The sequence below is a fragment of the Anolis carolinensis genome, chromosome 6, assembly GCF_035594765.1.
Source record: "Anolis carolinensis isolate JA03-04 chromosome 6, rAnoCar3.1.pri, whole genome shotgun sequence".
Lineage (NCBI taxonomy): Eukaryota > Metazoa > Chordata > Lepidosauria > Squamata > Dactyloidae > Anolis > Anolis carolinensis.
In genome coordinates, this window is record NC_085846.1 from 8,165,303 (window position 1) to 8,177,271 (window position 11,969).

The 11,969-nt window shown below is 44.3% G+C and overlaps 1 protein-coding gene across 1 annotated transcript; it reads right to left on the reverse strand.

Moving 5' to 3' along the window:
* Positions 1-1,024: 1,024 nt before the first annotated feature.
* On the reverse strand, positions 1,025-10,848 carry pabpn1 (poly(A) binding protein nuclear 1). Its single transcript, XM_062957553.1, has 7 exons — positions 10,327-10,848; positions 6,052-6,166; positions 4,785-4,852; positions 4,592-4,698; positions 4,316-4,403; positions 3,130-3,284; positions 1,025-2,288 (listed from the first exon to the last, which is right to left on the reverse strand). Exons 1-7 carry the CDS (start codon positions 10,798-10,800, stop codon positions 2,249-2,251), a joined length of 1,047 nt encoding a protein of 348 aa, XP_062813623.1. The 5' UTR covers positions 10,801-10,848; the 3' UTR covers positions 1,025-2,248.
* Between the last annotated feature and the right edge of the window lie 1,121 nt (positions 10,849-11,969).

Consider the following 11,969-nt stretch of genomic DNA (forward strand, 5'->3'; position numbering starts at 1 on the left):
GATAATAACTGAGCTCTACTATGCAACTGAATGCAGAAAGTGACTTTCTAGACTACAAGGTCTTCAATTCAAATGAAACCCACGGAATGAGATGACACATAATAGGTCATTTAGTAGATCTACTCTGACTGGGATTGATAGGATTAACCCAGGATTCTGTAGGCCTGTGGTTCTCAATCTGTGGGTCCCCAGATGTTTTGGCCTTCAATTCCGTGGTAAACTGGAAGGGATTTCTGGAAGTTGTAGGCCAAAACACCTGGGGACCTCAGTTGAGAACCACTGCTATAGACCATGCTGGCCAAAATTCTGAAAATTATACTGTCCAGAAGAAGGATTTCTTCAAAATCCTGGTTCTTGGATATGCATAAAGCAGTAGTCTGACGGACAGCTATAAGTAGGTACTTTCTTTTGGGAGAAGATTGTTCACTACCAGATGATTCTCTTGCAAGCCGGTGAGACTTCTTTTGCCAAGGGCAGCAACCCTCACAAATAAAATCAAAACTGGAAGAGACCCCAAGGGCCACCCAGCCCAACCCCCTTAAGCCTTGCAGGGACATACTATCCTAGCACTCTTAACAGTCAACCATCTAGCCCAGACGTGGGCCAACTTGGGCCCTCCAGATGTTTTGGACTTCAACTCCCACCATTCCTGACAGCCTCAGGTCCTTTCCTTTTCCCCTCAGCCGCTTAAGCGGCTGAGGGGGAAAAGGAAGGGGCCTGAGGCTGTCAGGAATGGTGGGAGTTGAAGTCCAAAACACCCGGAGGGCCCAAGCTGGCCCATGCCTGGGCTAGCCTCTGCTTCCAGACCTTTGACAATTTCTGCTTTTCAATATTCTTCTTGAAATGTGCCCATAACTGGACACAGGATTACAGGGGAGATCTGACCAAACAGAATATACTTGGTAGTTTCTGGATTGCAACAATCAAATGGGGAATGCGTACAAAACTAAAGAATGTCTTCCCTCGAAAAATCTACTCATGAATAGAACCAAACTCCTGGGAGCAAAAAACACGTAAGCTCACCTTTTTCCAAAAAACATCTTTATTTTTTTTCCACCCTCATAACATTTTATTCTATTTTTTTTCTCTACCCTCCCCATCCCTGGGCCCGACCTAAACCTTTCCTCCCCCTGCTTTTTTCCCCTTCTTTTTTTTTAAAAGGCATTCTCCCACATGGAAAAAGCATCTTCAATTTCTCCCTGCACCCCCCAACCAGAGCCCACCCATCCCCAAGGGAGTCCTCTCCCTTTCCCCAGGCTGCTACAGCTTCGGGTTTCGGTGATATTTCTTCGGGCTAAAAAATAAAGGAACCTGTAAAGATAAAGACACTCAAACAAGGCTTATAACATACCCCTTGGGGACTGGGAAGGGAGGGCGAGGGGTTGGCAAGGGTTAGAGACAGCAGGGGGGAGCCAAAGGAATTGTCGGTGTATAACCCTGAAGAGGAGTGAAGGGAAAACATCCCAACCTGTTCCTAGAATTAAGGTTCAGGCTGAAGAAGTCAGACTGAGCAGGGGGCATTGGGGTGGAAGGCAAGGAGAAAAACCCAGGGAGGATCTCCTGTCTTAATATGCACCCAGAACAGGAGGCCGAAAGACTGGAGTCTGCCAAAATGAAAAAAGACAAGAAAAAGCAGATGGCGTTAATGTCTTGACTTGGGCGGCAGCAGTGCTGCGGTGGCCAAGAATACAATCTCCCTCCCCTCTTTAGCCCTGGGAAGGGAAGCCAACGGGAGACGGAAGAAACCAAGCACACAGACATACATACAGACAGATACACACATACATATAAAAATGGCCACGGGTGCAGACAAAAAAGCCAAAAGAACCACAAACGCACAGGAAAAAAATGAAACAAGAAAAGAGAGGGAGGGGGGTTGGCAACCCTCCCACCCACTGCCCCCCTCCCTCCCCAAACGCACAGGGCCACAATAAAAAAGGTAAGAGGAAGAATGGCTCATTTGGCCCAAACAATCTCCACAGAGGGAAAGGGATGGTGGGCAGAGTGGGCAGCAGGGCATCAATCAGCAATATTTGCAGGTGGAGACTCAACAACAGAATGGCCCTCCGAGTTTTGTGTCTGCCTCCCACAACCCTCCAAATACGCCAGCCCTCTTTCTCTGCACAACATTAGATACATTCTCCTCCCACCAACAGTATTCTTTTTTTTTCCATCATGGTAACAATCTTCATTTTTTTTCTTTTTTTTTTTCCTCTTTCCTAAAACCACCATTTTTTTGTTTTTTTTTTTAGTAAGGGGAATACCATGAGGTCGTTCTGGCCCGGCCCCTGTGAAGAGAAGAAGGAGATGGGTTAATGAAAGGAGAGAGAAAGAACAGCTATATAACCCCAGAGCTAAAGATGATTCCAGAGTTGGGGAAAGTCCTTTTGCTGTGAAAAATCTCAGGCCGGAGTCCCAGGATTTCAAAATCCCTCCATCGCTGGAAAGTGAAAGCCAGGACATTTTTTTTTTGGTAAAAGTTCTATACAGGAATCTGGCAGCCTTTTGAAATGAAAATATCATTTTGCATTTCAAAAATTGCTGATGTTTAATACACAGATATTTCAGCAAGTACTGGCAATATAGTAAACTGATTGCAGTATTTTCCATGGCTTTATTTGTGAGGGACCAATTCTCTGGAATTCTGTTCAGCAATACTGATAATTTACAGTAGAGTCCCGCTTATCCAACATAATCGGGCCAGCAGAACGTTGGATAAGTGAAAATGTTGGATAATACGGAGGGATTAAGCAAAAGCCTATTGATCATCAAATTACTTTATGATTTTACAAATTAAGCACCAAAACATGTTTTACAATTAATTGACAGAAAAAGCAGTTCAATATACAGTAGTGTTATATAATAATTACTGTATTTACGAATTTAGCACCAAAACATTACAATGAATTGAAAACATTGACTACAAAAACACTGACTACTAAAAGGCAGACTGTGTTGGATAATACAGAATGTTGGATAAGTGGAGGTTGAATAAGCGAGACTCTATTGTGTTCTTGGAATCTACCAATCTCTCCCAAAACACCTGCCCTCAGCCCGGCAACCCATATGAATCCTACACTTCCAAGTAGAAAAGATTGCCCTTTCCCCACCAACACCATGACGCCAGACCTGTAAGCTCGCCCTCTGGGCGGCCTGCTGCTGAAGCCGCTGTAGAAACGGGCCCGGGAGCTGCTGTATCCGGATCCCCTCCCTCGGTACCGGGTCCGGGGGAACCCCCGGTCTGTAGTGCTGATTCCAGGGCGGTTGGTCCGTTTGGGAATCACCTTCAGACATTGGATGAGATATCATTGCAGATGAGCTCAGAGGAACACAGCTTGTGTAAAGATCTGAGAAACCATTAGGCAACCACCATGGACAAGTCTTCGCTACAAAAGGGGCAAAATTGCACCCAGGAAACACGATGGACTAAGATACCACTCTTATTTCATCGTAGACCGCAGAAGGGATCAGAGGCGAATCTGACTATTGAGAATCATGGAGCCTAGCTAAATAGATTCATTTATCTTCTGAGATCACTATAGGATTGCAGAAAAATATGTTATGGCTTCTCAAAATCCCCCACGCTCTACCAGAAGAAGTTAGAATCATAAGAGTAGAAAGACAGAGATCACAAGGGCCATCTAGGAATGTTTAAAAACCTCTAGAGATGCAGATTCCACTGGACTCCAAGACAGTCTATTCCATTTCCTAACAGCTCTTAGTGTCTGGAAGTTCTTCCTAATGTTTAGGTGGAATCCCTTTTCTGCAATTTGAATCCATGATTCCATTGTGGCCTAATATCTGGAGTAGCAGAAAAGCAGCTGGCCCTCCCCTCAATGTAACATCCTTACAAATATTTAAACACTGCTCTCATATCACCAGACAACTTGAGTCAGAGGAGTTGTAGCAGCCTGGAGCATCTTATGCTACACTCAACCATGTGGGATATCTTCCAGTATCTGCTGCTGAGGGCCTAACCACACAAATTCTTACATCTGTGTTGTCATCCCTACTCTTTCTATTCTGACTCTGGCCTGCATTTTTCTACATAACTAGCTATGTATATAAATGGCAAGCACACAAGAGATGGTTCTGTCCACCAAGGAACTGAAAATCTAAATCTAAACTTCAGAAGACCAAGAGCAAGAACTGGAAGATACATGAGCAAGAAGGGATGATGATCTGTAGGGATCCACCCACCAGCTATTATCCAGTTCTTTTATCATTAACTACCCAAACCCCAGCTATGAGAAGTGGTGGAATACTGGATCAATGGTCTGCTAGAAAAAAAGGATCTGAGAAACAGCGTTCGCACCTTGATCTGTCTTCCCCTGAAGAGGGACTCATCTAACGCTAAGGATGTCCGCACCGACTCCTTGTCAGAAAACTCAATATAGGCAAACCTACGGGGGAGGGGGGGAGGAGAGAGAGAAGAAACAGTGATTAAGAAACTTATGGGTTTGCTGTTTGTTTTTATCAAGTTTTGGCTTGCACTTATGTTTGTCACTCCAAGAGATAGGGTGAATCACAAGCTGGGTAATTACCTCTGCAAAAAATACAATGCCTGGCAGCAACCTCAATTCACACTCACCCCTTGGGATGCCCAGTATACTTGTCACAGAGGATGGTCACACGGTTGACAGAGCCACACCCATGGAAGTGGGCCTCCAGCTCTTCTGCTGTTGCCCCATAATCAACCTGAAAATGGGAGGGGGCACAAGACAAAGTTGTTAAGAGGATTCTTTTGCCCACTTGTTAAAAACTGGGATGTGGGAGACACTTACATTGCCTACATATATAGACCGGGCATCCGCTTCCATCTTTTCTTCTAAAGACATGATGACTGGGCCCGCTGGAAAGAAAGGGGAACATTAGCTGGAAGACTCCAAAGAGGAAGGAGTCTTTCCAACACTCCTGGGGCCCCCAAAATAGCATTTTCCAAAGGAGACAAAAGGTCCCAATGTGTTATCCAAGTCTTTCTGAACCTCAGTAATACTGACCCTTACAAAGGCTTTTATAACCAGTCTCCAGTAGCAGAAACCACACCATTATCTCCTTTAAGTTTCACTTTTACACTGAAATCAAAATACTTCCCGGAAGCCACCTAACAATCAATTGCTGGTATTGGCCAACCTACTATCAAGGAATGCCAGCAAACCTCATGAAGTGAGGGAGACCTATCAAATATTTTGTGCTTTTGAAATTTCCAACATTTATTTTTCCTAAGTGTCTCCTGGCCATTTTCAAGATTTTGTTAGGTCAAGAGCACTCACCCGCATACATCCACTGACGAAAGGTGAACCCCTCTTCTTTACTCAACTTTCAAACATGAGTTTAGATTTACATTCTATTTCCACTATATGCCAATTCCGTAGCTGTGTTTGGTATAAGTTTTCATATGGAGACAATCCTCGAGTTACAAACATCCAACTTACAAATGACTTACAGATAAGAATGGGGGTGAGAGAAAAGGAAGTGAGAAAAATCTACCCCTCAAACTGAAATTAACTCTTGAAAGAGTTATTATCATGGGGCAAAGGTGTCTCCACTGAAGCTTTATCACCAATCCTAGTTTCCCCAATAAACCTTTTTTCCCCCAAAATTATCACAGGGACAGAAAGTAAGGTGAAATCTTCTGAACAGGGGCAAAGACAGCAAAGCAAACACCACAGGGATGTTAGCCCTTACCTATGCTAGCCAATACAAAAAAATACATATTTTTGGCCAGAATTACATTTAAAAATGTATCTGTTCTGACTTTCAAACAAATTCATTTTACAAACAAACCTACAGAACGTATCTTGTGGAGATTGCCTCTATGTGTATATATATATGTGTGTGTGTGTATCTATGTAATTTATGTTCATTTGTTTTTGAACAAATAAAATAAAATGTATTATTATTTTATTTACAAAGATCCCCTCCACAGAAGCATTCAACCAATTCCACATATGTCAACACGCTTCTCTTTACCTGCTGTGAAGACCTACTGTATATACACAAAACCTAGAGTGAGAGAGTAAAACAAAGAAGGAAAGCATGGATGCTTACCATTCCCAGGTGGGGGGCTCATATTCATTTGTTTCTCGACCTCATTCTGCAACTCTTTCAACTTCTCGGCTTCCTCCTCCATCTCACGTACTCGAGCTTTAATTGCTTCCAACTCCTGGAATAAAAACGAGTGGACAGGGAAATGCAGAGGAAGTTGTTAGAAAGTATTCCAGTAGCCCTGAGAGCTTTCTCCCCTTCAAACCTTCAGTTATTGCTGCTGTTTTCCTTGTTACTTCCATCAACATCTAGTGCTTCTCCAGCCACAAGACGCCTGCCACACAATTCCTTTTTTTTCTAGTCATTACTCTCTTCTACAGAACAATCCAAAATCAACTTACATTATTCAAGCTTGTGTAATCCCAAAAGCCTGTCCCAAAGAGCAAACCCTCAAATCCAGTTCCTTCACTAGATAAATTTCCAGTCATTGACAGGCAGTTATGTCATCTTCCAAAGGCTGGGAGATGTTTGGCTTAACTCAATATGGCCAAACTATTTTTCTCCTAAGTATTTACTTTATGCTCCCAACCCTTTAATTTGCAAGCAAAGGTTAGCAGCATTAAGAAATACTTATTCAAATTTTTCCTTAAGAGATCACCTGCCAAGGATTCTTTTCTCTTCAGCTGCAGTTTCCTGTTGGTTTGCAAACAAGAGGGCTTTCTTTCCAGGACAAGGAGCAAAACAGTCAAGTGGGCTGGCAGAGAAAAGAAGGGTTCCATTCCTCCCCCATTCCCTGCAAGACATTCATAGCTATTTGTGCTGAATTCCTAGTCATGTTGTTAAAATACAAGGCTTCCGCCAAGAAATATTCATTTACTTCAGTGGTTCTCAACCTGGGGTCCCCAGATGTTTTTTGGCCTACAACTCCCAGAAATCCCAGCCAGTTTACCAACTGTTAGGATTTATGGGAGTTGAAGGCCAAAAACATCTGAGGACCCCAGGTTGAGAATCTTCTTGAAACTGAATTATATGAGTCCCTATTGCCAGATAACCTGGGATAAACATATAATCGGATATCAGATCCTGGGATAAAGGAGCAGTGTAAAAGGGGCATGTGGGAACAAACTTGGCGGCATACACTTCCATAGACTGAGGCTCCTTCTACACTGCCCGATAATCCAGGCTATCAAAGCAAAACATCCACATTATCTGATTTGAACTGGATTACAGTATATTAATCTACACTGCTTATGTTTTTAGATTGTGTGATTTTAAGAAATTGTTTTAATTGACAAGTTTTAATGATGTGATTTTAAAGTATATGTTGTTTATGTTGTTATATGTTCAGAGCATTGAATTGTGCCCTTGTTGTAAACTGCCCTAAATCCCCTTCAGAGTGAGATGGGCGGGATATAAATAAATAAAATAAAAATTAAAAGAAGATGAGGATTTTAAACAGCTGTGTAGAAGGGAGCAATGTTTATTGACTTGGATGCATAAAGTGAAGGGCCTATTTGACTTAAGTGTACTCCATCAGATGGATAATAGGATGAGCTTTTGTAGACGAAAAGCTTACTTCATAAGATGCATGGAGTAAAGTATTTAGGAACACACCTTTAGAAAACTCCATGGATAGTCTATAGGTTTGTTTCTAGACCCTAAGGAGGTAGACTTAAGCTTAGAAATAGACCCTTCACTCCCTGTATCTTTGCGGGGAGGCAGATGCTTTGGGTCCAACCTGTCTTCGAGACCGCATCTCCTATGAACCGGCGCAAGCCTAGAGATCTGCCCGAGAGGCCCTTCGCTTGGTCCCACCCCCATCTCAAATACAGTTGGTGGGGATGAGAGCGCCTTCTCAGTAGTGGCTCCACAGCTCTGGAATTCACTACCTAAAGAAATTAGACTTGCTCCCACCCTTCAGGCCTTTCGGATGGATTTAAAAACATGGCTCTTCTGACAGGCCTTTGAGCCTGTATAATTCTGGCCAGCCCAATAACCCGATTGTGCCACTCCGCACTATATTGCTAATAGTTAACTTATTTGCAAGTTTTATTGTATTTTTAGGAATTTTATAATTCTGACAATTTTTCATGAGATTTTATGTACATTATCTACTTTATACCTATGTTGTACACTTTATATTTGTGAATTTGTACACTGTGTATTGTGATTCAGATGCAGCAATGTAATACTTCTGCGAGTCGCCCCGAGTCCCCCTGGGGAAATGGTGTTGGGGTACAAATAAATATTTATTATTATTTATAACAGTGTTTCTCAACCTGGGAGTCGGGACCCGGGGGGGGGGGGGGGGGTTGCAAGGGGAGTGTCAGAGGGTCACCAAAGACCATCAGAAAACCATGTCTCCTTTACCATCAGATGGGAGCACTCCCCTCCCCCCCCCCCCCCCCCCGCGCCAGGTCTAACTGCTATTCTGGACCAGAATGAAGAAGAGGGGGCCAGGAAGACATCTTTCCACCATGTCTCCTGTATCAACTTAATGATATAATAATATATAATATTATACTATACTAATATAATATATTGTATATACATGTAATAATAATAATATGATGTAATACAATGTAATAATAATTATAATTCACTATTATAATTGTATATTTATATTACATGCAATATTACTAATAATATGGCAATATAGTCATATAATATAATACATTGTATGTATATATACTTGTAAACCGCCCTGAGTCCCCTTCAGGGAGAGAAGGGCCAAATATAAATGTCGCTAATACATTAGAGTCTTACTTATCCAACATTTCCTTATCCAACGTTCTGGATTATCCAACACATTTTTGTAGTCAATGTTTTCAATACATCGTGATATTTTGGTACTAAATTCGTAAATACAGTAATTACTACGTAGCATTACTGCATATTGAACGACTCTTTCTGTCAAATTTGTTGTCTAACATGATGTTTTGGTGCTTAATTTGTAAAATCATAACCTAATTTGATGTTTAATAGGCTTCTCCTTAATCTTTCCTTATTATCCAACATATTTGCTTAACCAACGTTCTGCCAGCCTGTTTATGTTGGATAAGTGAGAGACTATTGTAAATAAATAAATATACTGTATTTCTGATGGTGTTAGGAACCCCTTAGGGAGAGAAGACTGGATGTAGGTGAACTACAACTCAAAACCCACCAACCCTCCCAGTATTTTCTGTTGGTCATGAGAGTTCTATTTCATTGTTAGTGGAATTCAGAATGCTCTTTGATTGTTGATTAATTATAAATCCCAGCAACTACAACTCCCAAATGACAAAAATCAATCCCTCTTTCAACTCTACCAGTATTCAAATATGGGCATATCGGGTATTTGTGCCAAATTCGGTCCAGTGAATGAAAATACATCTGGCATATCAGATATTGACATTATGATTTATAAGAGTAGCAAAATTAGAGTTATGAAGTAGCAACAAAAATGTTATGGTTGGAGGGGTCACAACAATGCGAGGAACTGTATTAAAGGGTCGCAACACAAGATCCTTAAGGTCATCTGGAGAGGCCCTGCTCTCGGTCCCGCCTGCCTTGCAAATGCGGCTGGTGGGAATGAGGGACAGGGCCTTCTCGGCGGTGGCTCCCCGGCTGTGGAACACCCTCCCCAGAGAGATCAGACAAGTTCCAACTCTTTTGGGCTTTAGAAGAGCCCTAAAACATGGCTATGTGCCCAGGCTTTTAATGAATAAATGATAAAGATGGCACAGACTGACCTATGAATAAGGCATGAGGTTTTCGGATGAACGGATCTGACCATATTTATTTTTTTTTAATTTATATACTGTAATTTTATATTGTATTTAATTGTTTTCAACTGAATTTATGTATTGCTGATTGATTTTGTATAGGCATCTAATTGTGCCAGTGTTGTAAGCCGCCCTGAGTCCCTTCGGGTGAGAAGGGCGGGATATAAATATTGGAAATAACTAAATAAATGAATAGGAACGTGGAGAACTACTGACTATTCATTCCATACACCTGGGGAGGTAAACCTAAGCTGACAAACAGGCCCTTCACTCCATGCATCTAAGGAGGCAGGCTTAAATAAACGAGCCTTCATTCCATTCATTTGGAGAGAAAGGCTTCAACCAGGCATGGGCCAACTTGGGCCCTCCCTCCAGGTGTTTTGGACTGCAACTCCCACCATTCTTGACAGCCTCAGGCCCCTTCCTTTTCCCCCTCAGCCGCTTAAGCGGCTGAGGGGGAAAAGGAAGGGGCCTGAGGCTGTGAGGAATGGTGGGAGTTGAAATCCAAAACACCCTGAGGGCCAAAGTTTGGCTAGAACAAGGCCTTGGCTCCCTGCTTGCGGGGCCTCACCGGGTCTTCGATGGCGGAGTCCCCGGCGTCGCTCTCCCCGAGGCCGGCCTCCTCCTCCAGCTCCTCGGCGGCGTGTGGGAGGTGGGCCCCGGCCTGCCCGGCTCGGGAAGGCAGCGAGGCGGAGGCGGAGAGAGCTCCGCGGGGCCCGGTCCCCCTGCCGCCGCCGCCTCCTCCTACCGCTCCTCCTCCGCCCGCCGCTCCCCCGGCGCCTCCTCCTCCTCCGGCCTCGAGCAGCAGCTCCTCGTCCTCGTCGTCCTCCTCGTCGTCCACCTCGCGGCGGCCCCTGCCTACCTCCCCGCCGGGGCCTCCTCCTCCGCCTCCTCCGCCCCCGAGGCCGTTTCCGTACTGCGAGGAGGAGGAGGACGAAGAAGGCAGGCCGCCGAGGCCTCCGCCGGGCTCCCCTTCCCCGGCCAAGGCCGCCGCCGCCGCCAGGGCTCCGCGCCCGCCGCCGCTCGTGCCCCGCACCGACGCCATAGACCCCGCCACTGCCGCCTGCCGCACCGCCGCGCTCCGATTGGACGCTCCGCGCCCGGCGCTCCCATTGGACGGCTCCCCACGCTGCCGCCCAGCCGCCATTGGTCCGCCCGCAGCCTCGCGCCCTCGGCGTCGAAGCCTATTGGTGGACTTTCCTTGTCAGTCACAGCGACGCGGGTTACCATTGGACGTCGCTCCTAGGTGGGGAAAACGTTAGGCATGGTTGGTTCGAAAAAGCCTCGTCGCCGCCCTCTAGTCGGATTGGGTAGAAATCATTGGCCGGGCTTTTTTGTCAATCATAATGAATCGGGCTGCGATTGGGTGGCACACCGGTTCCACATAGGTAGCGCTGGTTGGTTCTGGAAAGTGCCTTATCACCGTCCTGCTGCCTGGTTGGGCAGAGCTCAAGTTCTTACCCGCCTCCTTTTCTCTGATTAGAAGCAACGGCTATCAATTAATGGAATGGCTAGGAAAGGATTGGTGGGTGCACTCAGCATGCATACAATCATAAAGTATTAGAATTGGAGGAGACCACGTGGGCCATCTAGTCCAACCCACTGCCATGTAGGAAAAGCACAATCAAAGTACCCCCAACAGATGACCATCCAGCCTCTGTTTGAAAGTGTCCAAGGAAGGAGCTTCCACCACCCATTCATGTGGGCAAGCAGATAGTTTTTCTTTTCTTTTTGAAAGTTAATTGACAATTTAATAGACTTTAATAGATCGTTTTTATTATTAAATAAATGTAATAGATAGTTTTTTTGATGTTGTGAAATATGTTTTGTTGGTCTTTTATTGTGATTTGTTTTTTAATACTGTTTATCTGTATTATATTTTAATTTATTAGCTTGGGGACCTGGCGTTGCCTTGGTTATTTGAAAAAGTCAAACATTTTGATTAAGATTGTGGGTGAATTACAACTCACATCATGCCAAGTGAACCCCTAGAAACTCCATCAGTGCTTAAAGTTTGTTATGTTGGGCATGTTTGCTCAGGATGCATCATGGGTGGGGTTCAGGGTGCTCTCTGGCTGTAGGGTGAACTATAACTCCCACTATGGTGAGTCAGTTCCCTCAAACCCCTCCAGTAGTTGAGTTAGTCATGGGGGTTCTGTGTGCCAAGTTTGGTCCAGGTCCATCATCGGTGAAGGACACAGTTTCTCTGGTTGT

What these genes read in the sequence shown, in the direction of transcription:
- pabpn1 (XM_062957553.1), bottom strand. Translation starts at nt 10,800, where the DNA reads ATGGCGTCGGTGCGGGGCACGAGCGGCGGCGGGCGCGGAGCCCTGGCG. An exon ending in TATACTGGGCATCCCAAGGG is followed by an intron (nt 4,404 to 4,591) that starts GTGAGTGTGAAT and finishes CCTCCCCCGTAG; the next exon opens with GTTTGCCTATATTGAGTTTT. An exon ending in CCCAGAGGGCGAGCTTACAG is followed by an intron (nt 2,289 to 3,129) that starts GTCTGGCGTCAT and finishes TTCTCTTCACAG; the next exon opens with GGGCCGGGCCAGAACGACCT.